Raw genomic sequence first — 27,937 nt, forward strand, 5'->3', positions numbered from 1 at the left:
GAGAATTCCCATATCCCCCACTCACCGACTTTGCTTTGAAAAGCCTTTTTCTCACCTCCAAAATTGGAAGTTTCTGCGGTCTGAATGGGGGGAACTTTGCAGCTCGATGGTTGAGAATATTCTTTATTTTCTGTCTGCAGTCCAGTGTAAAGCATGTCCTGGATAAACGCATGCGCCTGTTACTGCTGATGACACGCAGTGACTGATCGGACGCATTCAAACACTATAAACAGATCTAGTTCAGCAGTGAGGAAACCCCTGCTCTTGTGTTGTGGATCGTTCCTCCGTTCCTCCACATACAGGCGAGGTGAGAGCGGCGCACAGCGCCAGACGGACCAGAACGGGTTAGTTAGGATACGCAGCGGAGCGCACGACTGAGGACTCTGTACAGCGCAACTCCAACACAAATGGATATTTACGTGGCTTTGTTATCCCTTTTGTTTTTTACCAAACCAGGTAAGCACGAGCCGCGTGGGACTCTCTGATCGCAACGAGGAATTTTGTTGCGAGTGCCACGCGCTTCTAAACGTCTTTTACGCTCCTCAGTTTGCACCTTGCGCGCAAGCATGTCAGATTTTCTTGGTAATGCCTGGACTGCAGCGTGTTATTGTTGTTTTTTTTTTAAATCACCTGCAGTTTGTAGAGTTCATATTAAAATAAAATAACTAGGATGCAGATGAGGTAAAAGAGATGACACCTTTTACCTTAACGTGTGCGCACAGAGCACCTACAGTCCGTGGAGAACACAGGTGTTGGCCGCGGGCAGATACGCTGGATTCTAGTGGACAGGGTTTGCAGTACAGTGCGTTTAAATAAAAACTGCGTGTCTTTTCCTACAACCAGCCATTTTAATCAGTGGGCTGCACATAAGCAGTGACCACGTCTGTTTGTAAAATGAGTTAGGATTTTAGTTAAAACCCTGTCAGGTTTAATCCTCTCAACAGGCTTCACATCATCTAACCTTCATCTCTCTCCTGCAGCTTTGGCTTTCGGATCAGATCAAGACTACCAGATTGACATCATCAATGAACTTGACCTGGCAAATGCCACCTATGGAATTACCCAAGTGGCCGGGCTTCACAACAGCAGCAAAGCCTTCCTTTTTCGAGGTAACACACGCACGCTGACAAATTTCCTCCACATTAGTCGCGCTGCTCAAGTTCAGAAATGTCTTTGTCTTCAGTGTCACGGCTGCGCGCGCACACACACGCACGTTCTTTTGTTTCATTAGTTAGTGTGCCACGCAGCGCCACACCTTTTGGTGTCACAGTGTTAGCCGGGATGCTGAGGGAGAACTCTCCGGGGAGTCTCCTCTCATAATTACTCCACATTTAATTTGTCCCCGGCAGCAGATGCTCTTTCTGGACACACTTGAGCGCGCCGTCTGCGTAGTATTCCTACAACACTTCCGCTGTCTCCAATGACAGCCAGTGTTGCGTAACCTCAACAACTGATAGTTAATCAGGTGTGTTACAATGTGAGCCCCCTGAGGGGCACACGGCCTAAAGCTGGGATGCTCGGAGCCTCAAAGAAACAGAAAACCACAATCCCATAATGATAGAAAAATGTCAGGATAGCAGTGATGCACTGTTGGCTGGTCTGAGGTGTGTTAACTGGTGTCAGAGGATAACTTTTCATCACCCACTTGCTTCTCTGCACTGAACAGCACTCGCATATATGTGGTGCAACTTGTTCCTTCTTCCTGTCGAGCCCTCAGTTGTTAGAGAGAAGAAGTAGAACGAGGAAAAAGTGGGATGCAGTGGGAGAGGAGAGAGAGAGAAAGAAAGATACCTGTTTGACTGTATGAGAGAGAGAAGTGTGGATGTTTTTAGCGATTGGCTGCACACACAAGAAAAACTACCACAAAATCCTGCAATGAAAACTGAATTATCTTATTTAAAGCTGTCATGTCATTTTTCTCTATTGATATTTAAAGGTAGTATGAATGAGTTTAACATGAAGTTGTCATTGGAGAGTTTTACTGCCCCATGATGGCACAATGCTGCTCCAACCTGGATGGAAATGCAGTGTTTGGGAGAAACACTGAGTCTTTCTTACTTTTCTGAAAATATTCAAATTCAAAGATACTGGCACAAACACCAGCAGCTTGAATCCCAAATAAGCAGCACTGGGTGTTGAGACTCGTATAGGAACAGTGGTAGTGTTTTGTTTGTGTGTGTGTGTGTGTGTGTGTGTGTGTGTGTGTGGTTTTATTTTCTAGAGTGCTTGGCTTGCTGTGCCAGTGGCTCTGTATGAATGAAGGCTGGGCAGCTTGGCCGACTCTGCCGAGGTGAAGCTGTCCAAGATTCACGGCTGGAGGCCATACAGGATACACAACTTCACTCCTTACTTGACACACACATGCACGCACGCACACACACACACTCTCCTATTACAAGCTGCTCTCCCTACAATTTCCAGGCTCCAGGGTCGAGGTGCAGCAGCCAGATAGTGTGGGAAAGTGGAGGCTGATCCAGTTGGGAAAACTGGACCTGTGAGTGTTGGAGAGGATGCTTGTGGTGTGACCTATTTAACACTTCGCCCACCCTCGGGCTGCTTTTATAGCCCTGTAACCCAGATGGCTCCGCAGCGCAACTTCAGCCACAGTTGCACCAACTACCGGGCTGTTTTAGCGGGTGGAGAAGTTGATGTCCTGATAGGTTAGAGCAGCAAACAGTCCATGATTGCCCGTGTAGTAGCGGCTGTGCTTGAGCCTCTGTGGCTGATTGGGTCAGTGATCTTTCAAGATGATTTATGTACGGTGTATGCAATCACATTGTGCCATGAGCTCAAAATCATATTTCATGTTGTTTGATTGCATAAATTGTGGAGGAACATATTGTGAATGCTGTGAAATGACTGGAGAAAAAGGGCAATGTGCTGTTCCAATTAGTGTCAATAGCACCCAGAGAGAAAGAGGGGGCTCTGGCACTGGTTGGACACTGGGACCAGTGTCTTCAGTCACCCAGTCAGCCAGTGATTTAAAAACAACAGATGGTTTGCATCAGACGATAGATTTCAGCATCTCTTCTCTTACGTTTTCACTAGAATAATGCAGCAGTGTGCTTGACAAAAGCAAGTCTAGGAAAGGCAGACGTGAGCAGCCTCCACTCAAAGGTCCTTATCTGGATGTCATCCAAGCTTGTGATGAAAAGAAAGAAAAAAGATAAGAATCCCCCTCTGTGCACTGATAGCAGGGGAGCAAAGCTCGGCTAATCGTTAAGATATTTGCATATTTGTCGTAGTTTGTACATTTCATCAACAGGATTCTTTAGATTGTGGGGACTTCTGGGATGTATTGAATGAAGTTAGTCTGTCCAGAAGGGTGCTGACCTAGTTTCTCATCCTACATTGAAACCCAGATTGTCAACCTCATTACTCAGATGCCCCCTCTGTCCCAGCGTTGATTGATTTTTAAAATTCTTCTAAGGATGTTCGGGCTGTAACTCTTGTCACTTTGGTCCAAAGTGAAATATCTCGACTTCAAACAAATGCCGGTACTTCAATCACACAGATTTCATCATCAGACTGCTAAAAGGGTGCTCACTTCCTGGAAATGTAACATTTTATAAAACAACTGTATGATCATTGGATGGATTAGCATTCATATCCCATATTTTTATACCTTTTTGTGAAGGTGTCCTTGGTTCCTAGATAATTGACTCTCTGATTTTGACTCTATGTTTATGTTCAGCTCAAGTATTGAGCCAAGAGCCTGTATACGTACCTGTAACAAGCTAAGCCTTAAATGAGAGGTCTTCAGGGTTCTGCTTGGTTCCTAATATCTGAGACCTGACTGTGCTGTGTCCAGATTATAGTCAGTCTCATTTGGTCAGGTAAGGATCCCTTCAATTGTCTCTGGTTCTTGGTCTGTGTTACATTGAGGAAAGTTGACCAAAACCCACTGAGCAACCAAATCTGGCAATGTAGATCAGAGCAAGACCGACTGAGTCTGAGATGTCAGGAAAAGACGACGGTACAGAAGATAAAGCCTTTTGATTTAGGTAACAACATGACTTTTCTCTTCTCAGAGTTCTCTCAGTTTTTCAACCATCCAGCTGACTTATTTTCTGCCGTGTCATGTCATGGGCATTACAGCCTCACAGGACCACTAGCACGACTGTAGCCTCGCTAGGGACGGGAATTGAGAGCCAATTATCCGATCCATCAGATGTGTATGCCTCCAAACTTATCAATTCAGTTTATTGATACCAGTATGTTTTTCCAGCAGTTGCACACTACAACACAATGATGTTGAACTAATGCGCCTACACTACTGCAAATGTGCAACAAGGAACAGTCATGGCAGAGAAGAAGAAACAGGTGGCCTTATTTCACAACAGTTCTACTGTTAGCTGTCTCAGCTGCAAGCAGCGATAATTGGGCCTTTGCACCCCCCGTGCACATCACCGCATGCCCCAGCTGTTGTGCCATTACGGCAACAAGATCCTGACCCTGCATGGTCTTTGGATCCTCCACGATGGAGCGGACTAGCGTCTTTTCACAAATGGTCACACAGTCCACACGCACAGTTGGTGCTTATGTTTTGTACATGGAGAGTTCAACTGTTCAACAGTTCAACCAGACTGACAAATGAAAGGGCAGAAAGAGACAAACACAACTCTGAGCAACAGAATATCAGAACTCACCTGTCATTCGTAAAAGAAACTGGAAGCCACACGTTAAGCTCCGTGCAGATTTTAATTGGAAGGAGGTTCTTGTTTCAGTGTCAAGTGCACAATAATGCCATGCTTTTTAATTTCGTGTGCCAGTTTTATATGTGGTTCAAGCTTATTCCCATTTGAAAAGGAGTATTGTAATTTAATCAGATGTTATCAGTGTTTATTTTATCAGTCAGTTTTATATTTGTTTTCCAAGTTATATCCCTTTAAGATAATGAGCACTGTGGTTTATTTAAACTGTTACTAGGCAGACATAGTAGCATTGATGGTGAAAACCTTAGTAGGTTTATACTTGTTTCCTTCATTGAAAATTGATCAGGAATTGGAAAAGATTCAGGTGGATAAACAGAATTGATAATGACATTATCAATAAAATCAATAAGAGTTATGATGCGGATGAACTAATTTAATACTACGCTACTGTATTTCAACTGAATGCTATTTTGCTGACACGACTTCACAGAAGGTTGATAACAGTCAGTTGTGTTTAAAAGATCTGGGTGGCTTTTATTGTGTTTTGAGGCTGAAAGAAATTTGTATTCTGACCTGAGTCAAAGTACAATAATCAGATTTCAAGTAACGTTTCCTCATTTGTCTGTCATCTTAATTACATTGCTCGTCGCTTTTTATCGTCACAACTTTCTGACCTTTAAGTCTGTTTATTATTTAGTGGTTATGTGAATTACATGAAGCCTGCTGTAATGAACAGATTGAGACCCAGCTACCTGTGAGCCTGTCTGGTCAGTATAGATCCTCCTGCTCTTCATTGACTCTCTTACTCAAAATCATTAATGTTAAACAATCAAATGGCAACAACAAATGCAGCCTTGATCCCGACATTCCTGAGATCTATAAACACACCTCCTACCAGTCTTTTAGGCCAATTATTCAGAACATATAACTACACTGCAGTCTGGTTTTAGGACTGAAGCGGTGCTTAATTAACGTTTAATCGACCTCCCTGTCGATACCAACGAAAACTTTTTTCCCAACCTCATTTAAAGCAGACAAACTGAAGCACTTCCAGTCCAGTAAAGGGCTACAGCTGAGACACATAGCATCTCGGGGTCCATCTTTTGTTTTAAATGTGTATTTGTTGTTATCCTTGTGAATAACTAGCCAAATGTGGCATATAAAGCGTAAGCGTAACTTGTGTGTTAACAACAACTGGTTGTTTTTGCATTTAAGTTTTTGTACATATTAACAAGCAAGATATGATGAAGTACATAATAAGTGCTAATTAGTCAGTTTTAGAGGTGCTGAGAGGCTCATTAGCTAGACTAAAGTTAGGTAGGGTTGTTTTTCCTGTTTTCAATATTCATGTGAAGCTGTGTGGACCATATTATATATTACAGTGTACAGTATTCGGTCTCATAAAATGTAAAACTGACCTGCAGATAAAGAAAGAAATGAAAAATGTCCAAATCTAGATGAAGAGTGACTTCTATCTATCTCTAAAGTCAGGCTTCACGTCAAAAGCTTACTATTTATGCAGGATTTACTAAACTACTGGAAGCTGAATTGAACTTTTTCTTACTTTAATTCTCCTCAGCTGACAATACAAACTGGTGAGTGTACAGTGAAAATCAGAAGACTGGAGCGTGTCCGATTGTCCACTGTGCCCCCCCCACACACACAGTGGTAATACAGAGGCCTCCTATATAGCATCTTTTTCTGAATCAATTCACAAGTGGCTGTAGCTGTCTCTTCTGTTGGGCTGTGGTAGAACACTACTCGTTGTAAGGAAAAGTAATGTGAAAGCTGAAATAGGTGTGTTATGAACAGCAGAACTGGCGACTCCAAAATCAATTCCTGCAATTACTCACAGTTGGAAAGAAAAATTTAATGTTTTTGAGCACTTTATTAACAGACTGTACTCAGCTCTTCTGTTACTACTCTGCCCTACATAACCCTGAGCACAACTACTGGGCACAGATGAAATAATGTGAGCACTCTAAATATCAATTACCAACACAGCTACAAAGGTGAGCTATGTGAGGGCAAATGCCAATGAGCCGTAGAGCCATAGAGAAGACGTGGGTTCATTTTCTTACATTTTACTTGAATTTATTCAACTAAGAGAGCTACAAAGAAGCCAACTAATCTGAGCCCAGACTGCAGGAGAACCAGTCAAACAAACCGAAGACGTTTCAAAGGCTGCAATCTAGAAAAACTAAATATGCGCTCTGCATACGTACTGTCTGTCTCAAACTGCATGAGGGACTGAGCTCAGCCTCAAGTTTACAATGGGGATGATTTACGTTGTTTTGTAATACTTTGATATGAAAGGATGGACGTCTTGTTCTATATTTTTCTCATTATCAAATCCCATGAAAAGGCCCAAACCTGTCTGCTGCACTCGGACCAAAGTCCATTCATTCCCTCCGAGGATGTAAAAAAACAAATGATTACAAATAATTTTGTAGATTGCAGTTTTTTTTTGTTTGTTTTTTAAAGTTATTTCCCATTTTCAGGGACTATTGTCAGCCACTCATTAATACACACATCAGCTCTATTCAGCAGGCTGGACTGAAATAAAAAATTCAAACCTACCATTAGCTCATGCCAATCACCACATAGTCTCAAGAGACCACATCTACTGTGACCACATCTATTGTTGAGAATTTTCTGCCTACTTTTTATTCCAGAAACATATATTTCATTTTCATTAAACATACGCAAACACACAACCACTGCTTATCAGTATCAGTAGCTTGTCATTTGCAAATCATTGCATGCTTCCATTAGTAATGCTACAGTGATACATATTATAATATACCGTATGATCTTTGTGCACTTATTTTGTGTTTGACGATCGCCTGGCATTTTCTCAGTTGAACATTGGTTTCGATGTTCTTGTTGCAAAAAAGAAGAATGTAGAATATGGCCTGTATGCTCAATCCATCCACCTAAAACATTTCAACACTTACTGAATGCCGTCCTCACCAGTTTTGAGTAAAAGGCATTTCTCAGTTTTTCTCAGAAAGAGATCACTTGTGTGATAATGAGCACTCGTCCCACTCGCACATGACACCCAGACGAGAATGCAACAGTTGCTCCTCACTCCACAATCTGAGGATGGTACAATAGGGAATCTCAACATGAAACCTAAATAGCTGAGGCGGGTTCAGGTAAAGAGTGTTCATCAAAACTTTAAATCACATGAAGAAGGTCCAACGCTGAACATTATTGATGCCTTTTTTTGAGAAAAGCAGAGATGATACATGATGATAAAAGTTCCTTGTAACAATACATCACTCTTAGACTACAGAAGTGTTCAGTATTGCAGTAATGATGACATCTAATTGCAGATGAACAAAATGAACCCCCGAAGTTTTCAAGCCTGAAATTGAGGCAGGACATGACGATTACCGCTGATTACAATGATTACTGTCCATAAGTACACCGAATTGAAGAACTTCTAATTATCTGAAATGGTGAATGTTATCTTCCAGCCATCAGGGAATGTGCAGCTCCAACTCTGATCTGATGCCTTACAGATGCTGTGTGTGTGGACCAGCTCACTGTTCACACTGTACCTGTCTTTCATGTGTTATAGGGCAACTTTACCACAGTTTTAATCAAATAATGAGCAATGTTACTGATGAGTAAAAGAAAAGAACAGTTGGCTCAACTGTCTCCCCCTGTAGCTGTCACTGAAGAGTCTCAAGAACTTACAGACTTGTGTGAAAACTGATTGACACCTGCCTCTTGTGTCAGTGATTCATTCATTATATAGTGGCGGTGAGTTAAGACTTGGAAGATGCAGCACACGATCACATGGAGCTGAACCTGCTCAGCTGAACCTCCCTGGATAGCGTTGAGGTCATGATCGTGATGAAGCGGTGGTGGTTTTGCATGATAGTAGTTGTAGTATAGTTGTAGCTAGTTACAGTGACGATACATTGTTTATTTGCCATGACTACAGCTACTACATAACTAAAACTACTTTTAACATTAGCCATCCCATAATTGACATGCATAGATACTGCACAAAGAAAAAAAAACATTAGGTTACAAAAGAATCTTGCCTTTGGTAATCTGGGGTTGGCACATTGTATGATGCTTCGTGGATGATTAAATGAGGGAAAATGAGCTGCTGTGTGTAAAATAGTAATCAGGACCGCAGCAGAGTGGACAGCTCCGCTTCATCACATCTGTAAGTCTGCTTGTCATGAAGCTGTGGCTCTGTGCGTATGTTGTGTTAAGCAAGTAATTGACATACTCGGCTCCAATTGGACAGTTTTCTGATGTAGCAGCTGCACTACACACAAGGAAGTAGCTCATTTCCTGGTGCACAGTTTGTTTTCCAATGACAGAACAGCTTTCTTTTTGGTCCTTTTTATCTTGCGGCATGTGTTTTCCTATCATGCCTGATCAGAATTGCAGTCCTGTATGTGTTCTGGTTGACATTCCTACTCCTCCTGTGGAGTGGAAGTTAAAAACTGTGCCTCTCTGTCTGCAGGCTTCCAAACAAACGTGATAGGCTCTTGTCTGGTTGTCGCTCGCGTTGTGTTAGAGGATGTTTGCATAATGCTGAGCTCTGTGCCACTGGGCACCCTTTAAATCTCTGTAGCACAATGGGCGTCATCGGGCTGCATTTCCACGTCCCATTCACAATGAATAGCAGCCTGTTGCCGTCCAAGCAGTAGAATCTGCATGTGTGAGGTTCGCAATCACTTCACTAACTTACTAAATGCAAACATACGTGCAAGGAAATACTTCTGCAAGTATTTGTAGCGGCTGCTGGTCATTATTATTATCATTATCATTAGAATGTACTTAAAAAGTATTAGATCTAATAGATATAAACTTAACTTGTGCAGCACCTATCAAGCTCGGCCCTGCAAAACATTTGTGCTCTGTGAAAAGATCCTTCAATTAAGACTTTTGAACATCTTAAACATTATTTGATTTATACGCTGCTTTTGCTTAAACATCAAACAAGGACAAGGTCACCGTTACAGAGGCTGCAGCTTTGTGTCTTGCTCCTCTTAAGTTATTTTTCACTGTGTCTTCTATGCTATGCCGACAGATTTCTTGTCAAACCAGAACTACTGTATATGAATCAATATAAACACTCAGGCCAATTTTGGTACCAATAGGGATTTAATCCATCGCCTCTGCAGTAGCGATGGAGTTCATGTTTGAATTGATGGCTCGTTATATTGGTGTCTCAAAAGATAGAGTTTCTTGACAGTTAATCAAAAGACAAATGCCACGAACCAAAATATTTGGCCTTCATGTCTTTTTAGTATTGCAGATTTACCCTCGGGGGTAGCCAAAGAGGGTAGAAGGTTAACAAGACGGGCCGATAAATCCACGACTCACTACAGGTTTCCTTTCTTCTGAGCATATCAGCTCTGTGCATGTTACTCCTGTTTTAGAAAGTCAAAATATGCCAATCCTTGATGTGCTCCAGTGAAATGTTATCATGTTTGTGTCAGGCGATTGGGCAGGCAGAAGGTTTGGCTCCACTCGAACGGATCTGTCTGTTCTCTCACGGTGGAGATGAGACTAAGCTGCATGTAACAAAATGGAAAAGGAAAATGGCAAATTAAAGAGCCAAATTTAGCTCCCAATTGCAGATGGTGCACTGAAATTAGACAGTAGGTGGTTTAAGCAGGCGAAATAGGTGATGACACATTTTAGAAATCGTGATAAACACAAATACAGCAGCAGCACAATGTGACCTAAACATTTAGTCTTTTTGCACTGCAGGCTGCACCACGCAGGTTTGGAGTGAATTTGCTACAAACTGAGAGGTTTCAGTGAGGTCTCATTCTACCCTGCATCCATGTTGTTGCTATTTATACCTCCCCCCCTCTGACTGCAGAGCGGAGCTAGGTTGCATATGTCACAGATATTACAGAGAAAGCCCCATGCCGGCAGGCCCGAGAGGCTGTGGGCAGTTCACAGGCTGCGAGCAGCTTAGCCAGGCTATGACTCCAAAGTCTACAGCGCACAATCCCAGTCGCTGTATCCAATGGAGGCTATCAAACCTTTCATCTTTTATGTATGAGCTTCCTGGCTGTCCTACTGCTGGAGGACGCGAGACACTGGTCCCACCTCACAGGAACCACAGCAGAATTATTCCATCTGAATTATTCATCGTACAAGAGGGCGATATCTTTTAAAGGGACAGACGTGTCTCTATTGCCCCCCTGCTGTCAAATTAAAGGCAGCGTATAGGAACAATGGCAGGGCACAAGTGCCTTCACTTGGATGTGGGAAATATGATCTGATCTGGCACACCCAGAACTTAAATCCATATAATTGGTCCGGAGCAACAGGATCTCCTGGGGCCAGGATCAATAGCCAGGATTTACAGTAAAGGATTTATTCCTGTCATTAAAACCCTGCACTGAAGCAGTCTATTACCATCTGTTGAGGTTTCAACTCCTTCATATGGATTTGATATGGATATTTGAAATACAGATTTTTCTTTTTCTTTTTTCGTGAAAAAATTAGGCAATCCTGGTTAAAAAAAAAAAAAATTGGTGTGGTCAATGAGTTGCTTTCAGCCCACTCATCTCAATGTTCCTGTTTTGATTTTTTTTTTGTTCTTGTTTTTGGAACTCTTTCCATGTACAATAGATAGGGACTTTGTTATAATACACCTTTTAAATCGACTGCTGGACTCTTTATTAGATTGTTTGTTCGCTTACACTTGTTTATTTCAGTGAACTTTGTAAAGCACTATGAGACACTCTGTTGTGATATTGGGCTATACAATTAAAATTGAATTGAATTGAATTAAATCATTATTTTTTGCCATGCCAGAGATAGCAAAGTTGGTCTGTCATTAGGTCTATCATTTTGGTGCAGACTGAAATATCTGAACCAAAACATGAAGGATTTTCTGCACATATCTGTGTCCCCCTGAGGATGAATCCTAATGACCTTGGTGGTCACCTGATTTTCCCTGTAGTGCCACCGGCACGTTCACATTCGGGTTTCAGAGTGTCTCGGAATGTCAACGGGGGGATGGGAGACATCCATCATCTTTGTGAACTTCAGTGATCCTCTGACTTTTTCTGCTTTGCTATCACGTACAGCCTTCATGTCCAACACTTTATGACCTAATACCTGCAGAATTAATGCCACTTTGTGTTTAGTGTTACTATGCATTATATCAAATATTTAAATGCTAAAGCCACTGAAGTAATGATAAATAATACATGAACAATAAAAGAAATATTCATGTCCTATATTAACTGGTTTGCAGAATTCCTTACTGTTACCGAGGACTGTGTTTTAAGATGTGCCTTATAATCCTTATGTTTTTTTGTTGGCAGCAAAGCATTTGACATAAGTTACAATTTGAACTCAATTGTAATGTATGAAAGTGTAGTTGAGTTGTAGTTGCAATGATTATTACTGTTGGTAGTAAAGTCTTTCCTTCCGTCTCTGGTCGTTAGCTGCTTTTTCCAAATATAAAGTTATTATTATCACTTCAAGATCAGTCAATGGACATACTGTACTTTTTAAGATCACTCTAAGACATGTAGCTGTAGACACTGCAGTCTGCACAAGTCTGGCACATCCAGCACTCACACATACACATATACACATACACAGTTAATAGTTACTGCTTTAATAATAACATCACATATTGCAGCTCCCCACAGAGTTCACTGCACAGAAGGAGGCTGGAATGCAGGCTCTTTTAACGATTCCTCTATTCTATTTTTACGAGGTAGACAACAGCGAACTGTGCTGTTTTGTTTATGTCTTGCAGCGCTCTGACATTTTTCTCTTATGAACAACGGAAGTTTGACATTGCCCGTCTGGAACAGAGTTGCAATGGTGCATTACCATATACTCAAAGCTCCCTCTAAAATCTGTCTCATTATCACACAGAGAAATGTCATCTACAATGGGACATGCTAATCTTTAAATCCTCAGCTGCGTGACTGGAAACTGGCACAGTAACCCCAGCATGGAGCAATTAAACTCTGTCTATTTATCGCTGTTTCAAAACTGTTCGTGGAAGGTGCAAGAGTGAGCCTTCAGCACCTTCCTATCTCCATCAGAAGCCTGATCTAATTAGCCCTGTTTTGTCCTGCCTGGAGCCATTGTCTTTGTTTTGATGGTATCACAGTCACACTGTAATTGCATTCACTTTCACTCTGGTGGCTTTATAACCTATCATAGATTGGAAATGGAATTTGTTCCGTTACGACTAATTACAGCTAATGACATTTTGGTACTGCTTGGACATGATGTACTAGATTAATTTTATACCAGCAGCAAAAACTTTATTACAAACAAAAAGAAACATCAAAGGAGGAATTTTGGACATTTTCCATTAGCTTTTAAGAATCCTGCCGGTCATTTGAGTTTTCTGTTGCACTGTTGTGTGCTTTTGCTTGTTACTTTACCCGTGACTCTCACCATAAAGAAACATAACATCAGGAATTGATGTTATGTTTAAAAGCTAACAATACACATTTTACTAAGAACACATTATCACACACACCACACATGAGGACACACAGAGCAAACATTTTATACTTTCATGTGTTTTAATACCCTAGAATGACAGGAACCACTGTTTGTTTGTTTTTTTAAATCCATGCGTGAACTCCCACCAACAGCAAGCAAGCTTTCAGACCCATAAGATATTAACCCATAGATGAATTACTTAGACATCAGATAGCAAGTCCTTTTTGACAAAGCTGTACAATGTTTATCCAATGTATTCTTCAAAAGCTGAAACATAAATTAGCATCCTTGGTAATGTATCCTTACACATATGAAAAAAAAAGGCAATTATTACTACAACAACTAATCCCTACTCAAGGTACAGAGGGAAATAATGTTGGGATTTAGCTCATATCCCACAATGTGGCCACAGTACTTCATGGATTAACTGTCAACACCAACAAGCTGGTTACCAAGACAACACTGACACCATCATGTCTGCACATTGCTGGTAATTTACCGTACCACAAGATGCAGCTGTGGCAGATTCAAGGCAAAAGGTGTCACTGACGGCCTTTAAACATGCCTGAGCAAACGCTGAGCATATCGCCGTTTCCATGTGAACACATTGCCAGACCAATCTGGCAGATTTTCATGTTTAAAGTGCAAATGAAACTCCTCGTGCCTTTGGGGGCTGAAAAAGTTTCACCACTGCCTCTAAAACGGTTTCAAACAACACACGTCTCTCTGTTTCTATTACAGTCACGTTGACAGTTATGGATTTGTGAGACATTAGCTAACATTTACTGGCTGTCAGACTAATGCACCACCTTTTTATGCACCTTAGTGTCCATGATCGACACAGTGTCATTCTTAGCTTAACGGAGTGTGTGTATGCATATGTATGCCTTTTATGGCGAGTGCTGTTTAAAATCGGTGAGGGGCTCAGTGTCAGACTTTGAAAACCTCTGTATAATCATTTATTTATCTTGTAGAGTTGGAATCTTGTCCTGATGGTGGTAATGGTGGTACCTTAAGGAGTGAGCAAAACGTAAAGAGTTCAGCTTCTGTGAAGAATGAAAGTGTCCCGTTACTTATATTATTAGTTAGAGTCTAACTGATACTGGTTTTCTGTGGTTTGTATCTATGTTTTAGAGGAATACATCAGCCAACATAACATAGCATAACATAACATACACAGCGCAGACAAATATTTTGTTGAATGCACGTATTTTACTTTAAGTTGCTTCGAATAGCGGCATCAGCTTAATCTCTCTCTGATGGAAAACTATGTAATGCCAGTCCATTTTCTAAAGGATCTCAAACATATCTTTAGCATTCATGTGCTGCAATTTGGGGGACTTTTTGGCATATACCAAATACCAATATATACAAACATATCTATATAGAATCAACAGATGATATTTGCTATGCCAATTTATTACTCAGTGAAGAAAATGGTGAGGCAATCTGAGATTTAGATATTTTCTATTTGATATTGGAAATTTTGACCTGAAGGTGGTGCTAAAGGTGAGATCAGGTGCACCATCGAAAAGATGAAGTCATCCCGTGGAGACGCTGAATTCATTTAATTTAATTTACATTTCAGTTCAATTAAAGGAGAAACCACTCAGAAAAAGGCTAGATTTACATTCAGACGCTGCAGTCTTTTGGAGATGTTTTATATATACAATCATAAGATATGTAGGAGTATATTTGGTTTTCCCATGAAAATAAGTGCAAATGGTACCATCACTGTTCTCTTTCATTCGCTTCCCTCTGCACCTTTTAGCTCCATCGTATCCGGATCTTCTCACGCTGAGATATCAGTGACGACCGGCTTTATTGTAACCTACTGATACCACAACCCATGATACCGTTCTGGGAGAGACAGGGTTGAGATTTGGAGGCAGCTTTCAGATTGAGCTCCTAGTGAGCTGCAATACAACATTTAAAGCACATACACAATGAATGTGTCCTCATCTAATCTTAACTGTAGAAACAGTGCAATACTCCAGCAATGCTGATTTCTATCTGAACAGGTCTAAACTGGAGATGAACTAAGATGATGACGAAAGATTTGAAGACGCACTATTACAAGAACTAATTGGTTTCCAGTTAAAATTTTAGGTTTCTAAGTACAAGTTGGAAGTTCTGTGTGAAGTGATACTTGATAAGTGGCATTAAAGGTCCCACGAAATATAGAATTTATCCATCCATCCATCCATTTTCAACCGCTTATGCGGGGTCGGGTCGCGGGGGCAGCAGTTTTAGCAGAGATGCCCAAACTTCCCGGGCCCCAGACACCTCCTCCAGCTCATCCGGTGGGACCCCGAGGCGTTCCCAAGCCAGCCGAGAGACGAATAGAATTTATATTTTCTTTTTAATGTCAAACTGGTTGCTACTGAAACTGTAAGGAATAGTTCAGTGAGGAATAGTTCAAAGTGTCGAGGGACATCAGTTATGGAGAGAAATGGAGGTTTGATGTTTCTGTTGTGATAGCTTTAATGGTTTCCTTTATGCCCACCAGCATGAGGTGCCCATTTCAGGAGGTTTATTTTTGTTCCTTCCCAGACCACAGACTTGTCTTGACTTCATGGGAATTGAAGAGGTTGAAAGGTATAACCATACAAATTTCCAAACCATCTTTATGGTTTACTTCTTATTCCATAAACACAGACTTGAATTAGCCGTATCCACAAGCTTTTGGCTAACGTGATGCTTAGTAGGAAGCAAGGCTATAAGCAACATTCAGTATATGCACTACTTTCCTGCTTTAATGGTAAACCTACACAACCCATGGAAGTGTTGTAAGAGGTCTTATAATACATCCATGACTCAGGCTAACAAACCAACACATTTAGATACTACAGGGAAACTGAATGTAGAATAAATGTGAATCTGTATATTATCAACATCAGCTGAAGTCACAAATCAACTAAAAAGCATTCTTCATTTCCAAGAAGACATTTGTTTGTTTTTTATTATCCCAAATCCATTCAGTTCATTCATATTCATTCACCATATTCTCTTTGAACTCTATTAATAAGCACAAGTAAGAAGAACACAGTATATCTGAAATTATGAAAGTCATACTGTAGATTCAGTTTTACTTTTTGTAAACTAAAACTGTTTTCCAGCATTTCAGATATGCAGAATCTGGCCTGACAAGAGCACTGTAATTAAAGTTCCAAAACTTTCAGAGAATCTTAGACTTCGTGTGACTTAAATGAAAGTTGGATGGATGGTGCATTTTGGCAGTATAACTGCAATTTCGTGTAAAAAATGAAGAACTTCACACATGTTGGACTACTGGTCAGATTTAGAAGAAATCTCAAAGGCTGGTTCACTTTGTTGCTGAGTGCTTTCAGTTTTTCCACAACATTTGAGGAGTGTTTGCTTGCTACTCTTTTAGTGGTAGGTGAAAGAAGGTCTGCGATTTTATTTGCTGGTCAGAACCAACATGATTTGGTTGTTGGTAACAGGATAGACACTGTATTGTACCTGCTACACTGGTTAAAGCTTCAGCACTTGGAAGGAGCAGACACAAAACTCTCCAGTGAGGGATCAAAGGACGCTGGATTTAAAAATAAAAAAATGTGAGCGCTGACTGCATCACAAGGCGAGCCGTCATTTTGTTTTAGTCAGGGTTAGAGGAGAAAGAGGCATAGCAAAACACAGTTAGAGATGCTGCTGCTCTTCTTGACTGCAAGCTTTTCATGTCTTACAGTTGTGTCTCTGAGGCAAGACAGAGAGCTGAAAAGGGAAGGGGAGCTTTGATGGAAACAGTGGAGGCTTATTCAGTCCTGGTGCTAAATGAATTTGGCTTGTTTGCTCCCCAAGCAGCCTTCCAACCTAGAAGTGCCAAATACGTAAGAGGTATATGCTCATCTTTTAAGTTGACTTATGACTTAAAAACACGAACAACAAAATTTATGGTGAATCATATGACTAAATGTGATTCTTGAGAGATTTACAAGAGCAGAATATGTTTTATTCTACAGCGTGTGAATGCAGACATTCTTCAAAGTCTTGGGTGGCACTGTACACTGCAACTTAGCTCCTTCAGCAAACAAGCAAAATATTACAAAGAGAAGAGAAAACTAAAAAGAGAGCTCTGGTTTTCTCCTACCCAAAAAGGCATCAAATGCCCCAATCATGATCGCTTACGTTTCATCTCAGAAAAATTTCCTTCAGTCTCAAGAATACTCGGATCAAGACACTGGCTTCAGAAGTGGAGTTTCACTCTGGTTGCGGCACTGTGGCTCTAATTATTCAGGATTGGTCAAAGACAGAGGAGGAAGTCCCCCTTGTGGACTAAAACCCTATTCAGAAGGTTTTATGTCTGTAGAAGTCGGGTGATTTTAATATTACACGCTCTGGTCAGTGATTTTAATCCCGTTGAGAGAACATAATAATGATTTTTCTCCACTGACACCAGTATTAATTATAATACCTTCCTCACCTGCATGTGTTGGTCTTTTGGGAGCTGCATTTCTTCTTGGTTTCATCAGCTCAGTGTTGTCTTGGAGTTCTACGGGACAAGCAGAAAAAAGCTTTTGTCTGATCTGAACACGTTAACTCCTCAGTATGTATTCAACATTATCATATATTTTATCAAATTAATAAAACAAATCATGTTATAATGTTAATAATGATGTCAATTTACAAAAGGGTCATGTTATTTATTACTATAATTATTTTTTGTGGAATATCCTTTTGCAGTACACACATTCCTGTATTATTGTGGTGTGAAACTGTGGGTTTACCATGTTCTAGAGGTGTCGTCATAGACTGATTAATAAAACACTAGTAAAGATGGATCGTCTGCTTACTTGTGTAAATGGTTTTTAAAAAACTGATGCTTTTTTTTCTTTATTTGATAGCGACCCACCCTATCAGTTAGTGAGGAGCAGGGTACAGCGGAAAGAAATGATTAGTTTAATTCCACTAAACTTCTATTTTTCTACATCTGTTGATTACTTTTTCTGTTAAGCGACCTATTTCTGCTATAATATACCAAAAATGGCTCACAACATTTTCCAGTTGCTTGTTTGGTTTGAGAAAACTGACATTGCAACATTGGGCTTTGGACAATTTCAGTGATACAATTTTATTCATTTTTCGAATAAAAATTCCCAAGTTAAAAGAACCCAGATGAGGAGGTACAAAACAAAAATGAAGATGTAAAATGAAAAAGATGAAACAACTGATATAAAGCAGAGAAGACACTTGAGAAGCTACAACCTCAATAAGTGACTGATTGAACTAACTAATTCTTCTGGCATTAGGATGAAGATGTTTACTTCCTACCTCCCCCTGAATGAAACCCGCCTGAATGGAGCCTAAAAAAGTACAACATGTTCCTTTATATGGGCAGGATATGTGGTACCTGCCAGCTTCTTACCAGCAGTTTATCAACAATAAAGCTCCAACTTTGCAATGCCAAATGACCGAGGCCAGCTAATGTATCACACTGATAGTACCTCCAGAGACTGGAAACGGCATCAAACACTGCCTCACTCTCACACACACACACACAAGAGGGGGGGAAGACCACAGAGATTTTTCAAGCTCATGTTATGCTCAGCTCGCATCTCCATGCTTGAGAGAGGATAGCGTTTGTCAAGAAGACAGGAGAAACATCTGGAGTGCCATTTGTTTTAATAATTCATTGTTTCTGACTTCATAATCAACCCCAACACAGCCAGAGTCACTAAACTCGGTAGCTTCCTCTCCAAACGGAGTCCTGTGTGAATAATCTGTTGCTGACACGTGTTGAGAGTACACATAGAGATATTGTTCCACACGCAGCAGCTAGTTTGCATTTCCAGTCGGCTGTATTTGATGAGTTCCCTCCTCTCGGCTTTGCCTCTTTGTGAATTGGTGCCACATTTGCTCAGATAAGAGAGGGAGGGAACTGTTTGTGTTGTTTGTCTTGCCATGACTTTCCCTTTTCAGAGAAGTATTAGTCTGTTACTGTGTTACTTCTCTGGCTGTAATGTTTTCAGAAACTGACACAGCTGCAGGTAGGGCTGCACAGTATGAAGAGAATTTGCAGTATGTGATCCTTTTGCTGGATAGATAGGAGATGGTAAATGGTCTGAATTGGTGCAGCAGCCTTCTAGTCATTTCGACCACTCAAAGCGCTTTTACACTACATTCACATGTCATTCGCACAAAAGGAAATTAAGCAGGACGGGACTATTCTTCCACACGACAAAGTTCAGTGTCTTATGTAAGTGACAAGAGGCAAGAGACAGGAGGAGCTGGGGATCGAACCACCGATCTTCTGATTGACGGATGACCCGCTCCACTTCTGAGCCACAGCCACCCAGAGATGAAATCAAAACAGAGAAGTTTAGTATATAGTTTATATAGTTACTGTATTAGATGCTTGCGTATGCTGTAAACTGGACCCTGAACATTGTAACACAGCAATTTCATCAAAATAGTGTGAAATAACACTGATAAACACAAATATTCTTCACATTTAATACACCGGTATCAATCAACCTCTGACTATTGACCTCTTCATGTTACTAAATTTCATCCCATGTTTGTGTCCTCCTCAAACAGCCATTTCTAATACTTGTGTCATATCAGCACAAAACAATCAGTGAATCAATTTATGGATGGATAGATGGATAGATAGATGGATGGATAGATATGCACTTCATTCTGTGGTCTGGTAACAAAGTTATTAGAAGTTTGTATCAAGCTACAGGGTAGCATTTAGAGATCAAACACTTCACTACATCCTGTGACTGCAGCGGCTCCCCTCCAGCAGCACCGCCTTGGTTCATGTCTTGTTTTCAAACCAGATTTTTTTCCTTTACCGGACTGAAACTTTGCAAAGGAGGAAAGGCATGTCTTACAGGTCTGATAAAGAGCAGCAAGGGGTTACGAGTCATGACGCCATTCTCATATTCTCATCGCCCCTTAGCAATGTGTTCATTGTCAAATATGTGCACATGTAACATGCAACATGCCACATACGATTGTTGCAGGTGTTTGCTGCGGTGCCAGTAGGCTGTGACAGATGTTTTCTGGGGGAGAAGTGAGGCGCCCTTGGGTGACCTTTGGCTGAATTATCTCCCCGTGTGTCTCCTCCCTGTATGTCCTGTCCTGATTGTATCTCCAAGCTCTGCTCTGCATGCTGCCCACGCTGCATCACTTGTTTGCTCCCCCATCATCATTTTTTTTCTCACTTCTCTCTTTTAAAGGAGAAAGAAATGCAGCAGGGCTCACGCAGAGGTAAACAATGTGGCTATGGCTGTCAGCTTGTGGCTGTGAGAGAATGATTAAGGAGTCTGCCATAAACATGACTGCGTGATGATGAGGTTATTTGCCGATTTGTTGCTTTATTCAACGCTTAACGGCATGGTAGTTTAGAGCTCTCAGGGGGTGATTTATCACAAATATCAGGGGGACAGTACTAACGGACGCTCTTATCTCAGCCTTATCCCGACATCATATTTTTCAAGTATGCAGAGCATGGCTAATTGAGATAAATAACTGTGTAAGCACTGCTGATGACGGGATGGAAGCTGGATGGCTGGTGAGCCTGCTGGCTGGTGCCGTCCCTCTCTCGGATCCAGTGATCGGCCGTAAGTCAGGCGGAGCGGTACGAGGAGAGTGAAGAGGTAATTAAGCTTGAGTGAGCTGTGATGGGGGGGGAGCTCTCTGTTTGAGCTCTCCTGGATCTCTACAGGGGCCCCGGCTGTACAGTTGCGTGGTCCCTCAGAGCGAGCCACGCTCCCAGTAGTGGGCCTACCGGAGGCCTGACAGATACTGATATGACACCTCAAAGCACTCAGCACTCTGCTAAATTAGCTCACATCTCAATTCCACCTATTTCCCCTGTGTGGGTTTGCATTCTTTATTTATATATACTGTATACAGTGTATATATATATATATGTGTGTGTGTGTGTGTGGATTCACGCTGTGTGTGTGCAGTGTGAGTGGTTTGAAGCACAAAGTGCCAGCTGTGGTGTTAAAACCTGCCCACAGCAGAGGAGGATTGTGTAGAGCTATGGGGGGTGGAGCAGATTATGGATAGGATCTCAGCCTAGAGAGTTGTTAACAAAACACATGAACACACACACACACACACACACACACACACACAAAAATCACACAATATGAAAAGAGATTAGTGCCCACAGGGACTGTAGTTGAGCAGCATAAATTTGAATTTCTAGAGCTTATATTAAATATCTGAATTTTAAAACCGTTTTTTTTCTTCTTTTTTCAATAAACGAATTCAAAGATATGTATATGTAAGGCATTGGTTGGAAGTGAATGTGATTATTTAACTTGTTGCTATAGTATGTTTTCATGAGTTGAGTAATTTACTCAAAACAAAGTGAAGAAGATTTGATTACTCCAGAGAGGGGTGTGCTTTCAGTCAGAAAAGTGGCACCACACGACCAGCGACTGTTTGCACACAAAGATACAGTATGTTCGACTGGTTTAATGAGTTTTTACATGTGCTCTTAGTCTTTTACATGTGCTCTTATATAAGACAGGGAGGGGAGGACTGACTAGCAATGCTGTTATAACAATGAGACATATTTTGTAGGGACAGCAGAAACACCTTAGACAAAGCTTATGACAAACAGTAGCAAAAAACATTGCTGTAATTGTTAAACTCCATTAACATTTAATATCCGATATCCGATAACGACGTGAAAGGATGTGTGAGAGTGTGAGCACACTGAGCATAAACACCAAAGCCTGCAGCTCTATGCAGATTTTCCTCTTTTAGTCACTCTTGGCTCAGTGCTGCTGCATGTATTGTTTTTAGTGTCTTTGATACTTAATGATGTTGTAGACGGAGCATCTACAATACAAGGACTACTGCGTTTTGTGGTCTTATCTTTGACTTGCATTGAATTCTAGCAGCTTTTTGGGAGAATATACAATACAATAGATAAAAATATGAACAAAAGAACCGTTTATTCTGCCCTGAGTAGTGTCTGCAGGTATTCCTATCAAGCTTCATATACGGTAAAACATAGTCAAAGTTGGTCTTTGTGCTGTAGCTCCAACAAACACATCACTTACATTAGATTTATTAGAAGTGGGCGCAGTGGTGATTTACCAGTAGTCTCCTGAAATGTAAAGAAATGTCCTTGTTGGTTTAGCCTGTGATGTGTGATGTTTGGAGAGATTACGTGTTGGAGCTATTTCTCTATACAAACACGTTTAGTAAAGATGCCCAGCACTCGCATGCAGCATCTCTGGCTGTACAGTAGTGCAGGCTGCCAGATATAGTCAGTGCTCAGGTTTTGATCCCTGCCGCACCAATCCTGGCATCCTCTTTTGTGATCGACTTTAGGATGCTGCACACACTCACTGTGCCGGGCTTTTGTCCGACAAGATAACACAACACAACAAGATACATCATGTAATTTAGGCATCTTAAGAGTTGTCGGAAGGTGTGATGTTTGCACTTTTTCCAGTCTTAACACCACAATCACAATCTTCTTGTCTTATGGTCAGAAAGAAAGCAAATGCACACATTTCCCAAAATGTCCAAATATTCCCTTGCAAACAGTGGTGAGTTTTAACTTGCTTTTGTTTTGTAAATACGATCTCTTTATACTGCTAACCAGATTTAATCACTTACACACACACACACACACTTAAACTCTGCAAAGAGTTCAGCACTGGCGTCACTGTGCGTGTGTTTGGTTTGTGTTAGGGAAACAACATGCAAATGTAGGTGCCCCTGAAGGAAATCAAAAGGGAAGTTCATTACTCCAATATCTAATAATCCTCTGGCTGGATTTTGCGTCAATGCTGAGCATTATTTTTCTTTAAGTGACAGCTGATGACTCCCCCACAGATGAATGACCTTTATTTCTTCAAGTTTCATCCTTATTTAGTATGATCAAACTGCGCTCAGCCTGATAACATGTGATTAAGAGCTGTCAGCTCTGTTCGAGGCGTGGGCACGCCCCCTCAGGATTTTATCTGTGCCCCGTCTCATTAGGTTTGTGACACCGCACCGATAACCTACCAAAAAAGAGCTTACAGGTTTTTTAAATGTTTACAGTCAGGTTATCTATTTGCGAAGGGAAGGAAAACTTGAACTGAATCATCAATGTTTTATCAATTCAGATTCATGAATTTTTCAGCAGCTGAGGAGCTCTTCAAATGCAAGCCAAGTCAATTCAGAAGAGGCTTGCTGAGAGCTCGGCTGTGTTTGTAGGATGCTTGACATGCGTTCAGTTTCCTTCACGTGCATCAAAGTCTCTTCTGCCTTTGTTTTCTGTATGAACACTGTTCACTTTTTGTGGATTTTGCCAGTTTGTAAACCTTATTTGACTTTCTTTACCATTATTTATTTGGTGACTTCTGCTAGCATCTCTGCTCCTGCATTCCTTAGTTACCTTGAAACCTTGAGAGTTTTGTGTGTGTTTGTTTCAGTCCTTTATCTTCAGTCACAGCCCAGCCCCTCTTCTGCAGTCCAGTCTCTCTGCTTTTTACTCTTCACTGCAGACCCGCCTTGAGCAGCCGAAAGCAGGCTAGCTCCTCAGGGACAGTCTGCTGTGTACTGGATGGATGACTGGCTGGCTAGCTTCATGTGTGGATGTGGATGATGACTGGAGGGCTGGTAGTGTGGAAATAGAGATGACTGGTTTCTTGCAAGATCAGAAAGAGGAAAACCAATATATAGCTAACATGCTAAGGAAATTAAGAAGGATCTGGCATGTAATCTTTTTGTTCATTTATATTTTCTTCATGCATGAATGCAGCTACTATCCTGCATGATCCTCACAAATCACAGATGTTAGCTGATTTCTGAGGATTCAAGTTTTGAAATAATTTGGTATTTTACAAGAAAATAATTAAGATAAATAAATCAAGATAGATAAGAGCGAGATAGATAAGATAAATCAGAAGGGAAAGATATAAAGCAAATATCTCAGTCTCTTTTTGCTATATTTTTACTATTCATGTCATGGTTTTATGGTACTGACCTCAGTACTTCAGTCAGCTGAACCACCAGATTTCCCCAAAATCCCTTGTAGCAACTGAGTTAGTTGAAACTATCGCCCAAATTTCACACTGATCAGAATAAAATCCTGATAAACACAGAAAAAGCTGAAGCAACAAAAATATAACAAATAACTAAGTCTCTTTGTAGGCTGCCAGTTTTAGCAGTGATAAATATTTCAAATTAAGGGGTTTGTTTGCCAATATGCAATGCAGATGTATTATTTACAATGTGTAATTTAGGTAGGGTCTCCAAGAGTTTTGTTTGTACTCCACTACTGTTAGGGACACAAAACAAATGTGGCTAATGCTAGCCAGTTAGCTATCAGTATAAATGCCACTACTGAGTTATTTTTATTATAGTTATCCTGAGATATTATAATCAATGACAAGCATTACTTAGTTACATCCTAAATAACCAAATCTTTTTGGCTCAACCATTGACCTAAATGGGGCAAGTAGAAGTTACTGTATTCATACTCTGCAAAAAGTGATTCTACTTAAACACACACACACACACACACACACACACACCCACAGAAAGCTGGCCTGAGTTCGACAAACTGGATGATTCTCACACTCTCAAATACCAAATCTGGCAGGTTTATATAAGTGAAAGGCTCACATTTGGTCCTGAGGTGTCAGAATACAGCCAAGTTTGCTGATACCCAGCCACAAATACCCATATTAGCCTCCAGTAATAGATAGTAACTGTTATAATTATAATTAACTAACTAATTAACTAAATTGCCTCTGAAAATGTATGCCATTTTTGAATGACATTAGCCACAATTTTCATTTCTCCATTGGGTCTCATTTTATTCTCATCTCATTTTTTTTTTTTTGCCTGATTTCACAAAATTTAATTTAATTATTAAGATTAAGATGAGCCTAAAGAAAAAAAACAAATTTTCGCACCTACGTTGTAGGTCAGCAGCATCCTTCCTGCTGAAGGATGGAAGGGTTGTATTAGCAAATGAAAAGAAGCTTTTATCTTATGTGTCAACCACCAACTAGTTATCAGTCCAGTCAGAAAACTTTGATGTTTTATTCTCCTCTTGCTGTACCGATTAATGTTGTTCCTCGCTCTAACCAGATCCTAGCAGCCCCTGGGCCACTGCCAGTGATGGTCAATGTGTTGCTGCGGGTGCTGTACTGTCCAACAGAGACATTCAGACTAACTGGAGTGCACAGAGACACTCTTTGATCTGGTGTTTCTGAGTTTAGATAGTGTGTTTGTGTTTCTGCATTTTGTCCTGAAAACGTTAGTTTGTACACTAAGCATGTGCTGATTCAGAGGTTATTGATATTCATGGTTAAAACTTTGTCATGAGTTCCAGGCCTGCAAACTCAAGTGGTTTGACAAAGATGACAGTAAGGAAACTCAGTATCACCTCCTGGAATTTGTGTCCTTTCTCTGTTTTCTTCGGGCCATCTTTGAGTCTTTGAGTTATTTGAAGATTTAACCTTGGGCTCTGAGAAACTGAGGAGTGCAAATCATCAATAAAAAAAAAATAGCTGTTAGTCTCCGCTCTAATCATTTTCTTCATCTTTTTCACCAGGACCTGTAAGATTGTGAGTGCTTCCTGTCCCTGTTTAAGGGCTATATAGACCAAAAAGTGGAGCTCAGCCATTTAGCCATGGGCCACTTTTTTAACATTGCTCCTTCTTGACCACTTCTCTCTTTCTCTCTGCTGCACTTGAGGATGGCTGGCAGTGAAACTCCCCTGATGGTGTTGCGTGGCATCGTGTCATTCAAAGACGCTGTTGCACCCATCATCATATACAGGCAGATGTAATAGTTAAAAGATGAAATTTAGTACTTGGAGAACTCTCATGACTCAAGATGCCATGTGTGTTTGGGATTTTACACAAGAAACAAAAGGCTCGAGTGTTTTTACGCTCATCTGTGTTTAGACAGTCATTAATGTTTAGACACTCACTGGCTTCAGTGCCTTTGACAAGGAAATGTTACTGCAGCTCAGTTAAATAGCAACATTTTAAATACCAAGCAGGGTTTTGCATCAAGTGGAGGTGCATCTGTGATGAGAGGCTCCAAATTTCAACCAATCAATCAATCTTTATTTATATAGCGCCAATTCACAACAGGATTATCTCAAGACGCTTTACATAAAGAGCAGGTCTTTGATTAGAGAGAGACCCAACGATTCAGGAATTCAAAATTAAGGATTCAAGAATTCCCACCTGAGCAAGCATCAGATATTATATTGAGCAACAGTGGCAGGAAAAACTCCCCTTTAACGGGAAGAAACCTGGAACAGACCCAGGCTCAATGTGGGCGGCTTCTTCTGTAGGGGTCCGCGGAGGGTGGAGGTTTGCAGCCCTTATAATCAAGATTTCTACCCTTTTTTTAAAAAAAAAAATGTTTTGTTGATTAAAAGGATACTACAAAACATGAAATACAACAAAACATGATCGAACAAACGGTTGGTCACCCATACATTTGTATGTTATACTGATGGAAACACATGAGATTGTTACCAAAGTTGTGGAGACAGTGCAGGGTAGATTATACTGTATGTAGAACACAGTTGATGGCATAATTCAAATTATTCTGTGTCATAATCACTCAGCCGTAATTAACAGCCAAATCTTGTAGCACTCAACAAAATTAAGACATACAAAGACTGCAGGAGGTGAATTACAGTAATTTTCCTCCCCCTGAGCTGGAGAGTGAAGGTACTTAGACAGGCTGGACATTGGCCTCCAAAAAAATTCTGCCCTCATGTACTTTGTGCCCTTGGCAAAAACTTGAGTGTAGTACAGTATGTGCTTATCTGGCTGTGACACTGTGACACAGGTTTTCCATATCAGACCAGACAGAAGCCCACGCAGACTGGGCTGGCTGTGTCTTTGGCGAGAGAGGTCTCTCCGGACCGCGGCTGAGCTCCTCTTCCTCACTGCCAGTTAAAGAGGCCATCTGTAAGACTTATCCGAGCTGGAGGAGGACCCGCAAGGCTCCTGATTAAAGTGATGAGCTGTAAAATGGAGAGGGAGGAGGGTGACAGCCGGCTGCTGTCTGCTACACTGAGCTTCATCACGTCTGCTTGGAGATGAACCTTCCTGCTCTACCCGTTTCCTCCTGTCACTGTAAATAGGTTTGTTTATGTCTACAAGCCTGACACTGCAGTACGGTGGAGACTGTTAAGGTGTACTGCTTTAGTTCTGCTCTCATCGCACAATCGATCCATCATTATTAGTGGACTGTCGAGCTGTGACAACAGTTACAGTTTGTTTTCTTAGCTCTGAAGTATTTTTGGAATTTTAGTTTCCATTTGCCAATTACATTTTAAGCTCGGCAGAACGTGTCAACAAACACAGATATAGACACAAACTATCATCTTGGCTTGGTGTGTGTCAAATTTAATGATGTAAAACTTGTGTACAAGCCCTTTGTCAAACTACATCTGTTCGCATTTGGTCTCTCTAGCTCTAGTTATTGCATTGTACTATCTATACATATATTCTTATATTTTAACTTCTCCATTATCTTAGATCAAAGTTGTTTAACTGATCAAACACTATTTGCATTAGATCATTTAATCAGGTCTGCAGGATTCTTCTTAGTTATGTTTTCAATCTTTTTTCAGCCACAATTGAAAAGACACACTGTTTACTGCAGGGTTTACTACACTCATATCCCAAACATGCAAACAGGCATAAAACAGGGATAAACACTTTATGTTGTCTGTACATGTAGAATACTTGTCCCGTAACAGCTGCTGTATTGTCAGTAATTTTGTATTATATGAATCAGTATTAGCACCACTTATGTGTTGAGTTCAAAGTTTTTTAAGC

General features: G+C 40.8%; 1 protein-coding gene across 1 annotated transcript in view; it reads left to right on the forward strand.

The window, feature by feature from the left end:
* Positions 1-407: 407 nt before the first annotated feature.
* The window catches only part of LOC139201062 (protein kinase C-binding protein NELL1-like), a 216,079-nt gene continuing 188,549 nt past the window's right edge, over positions 408-27,937 (forward strand). Inside the window, exons 1-2 of the mRNA XM_070830283.1 lie at positions 408-456; positions 981-1,109. Coding sequence (XP_070686384.1) covers positions 408-456; positions 981-1,109 — 178 coding nt within the window. The remainder of the gene's footprint in view (positions 457-980; positions 1,110-27,937) is intronic.

Source organism: Pempheris klunzingeri, chromosome 1 (genome assembly GCF_042242105.1).
Source record: "Pempheris klunzingeri isolate RE-2024b chromosome 1, fPemKlu1.hap1, whole genome shotgun sequence".
NCBI classification, from domain to species: Eukaryota; Metazoa; Chordata; class Actinopteri; order Acropomatiformes; family Pempheridae; genus Pempheris; species Pempheris klunzingeri.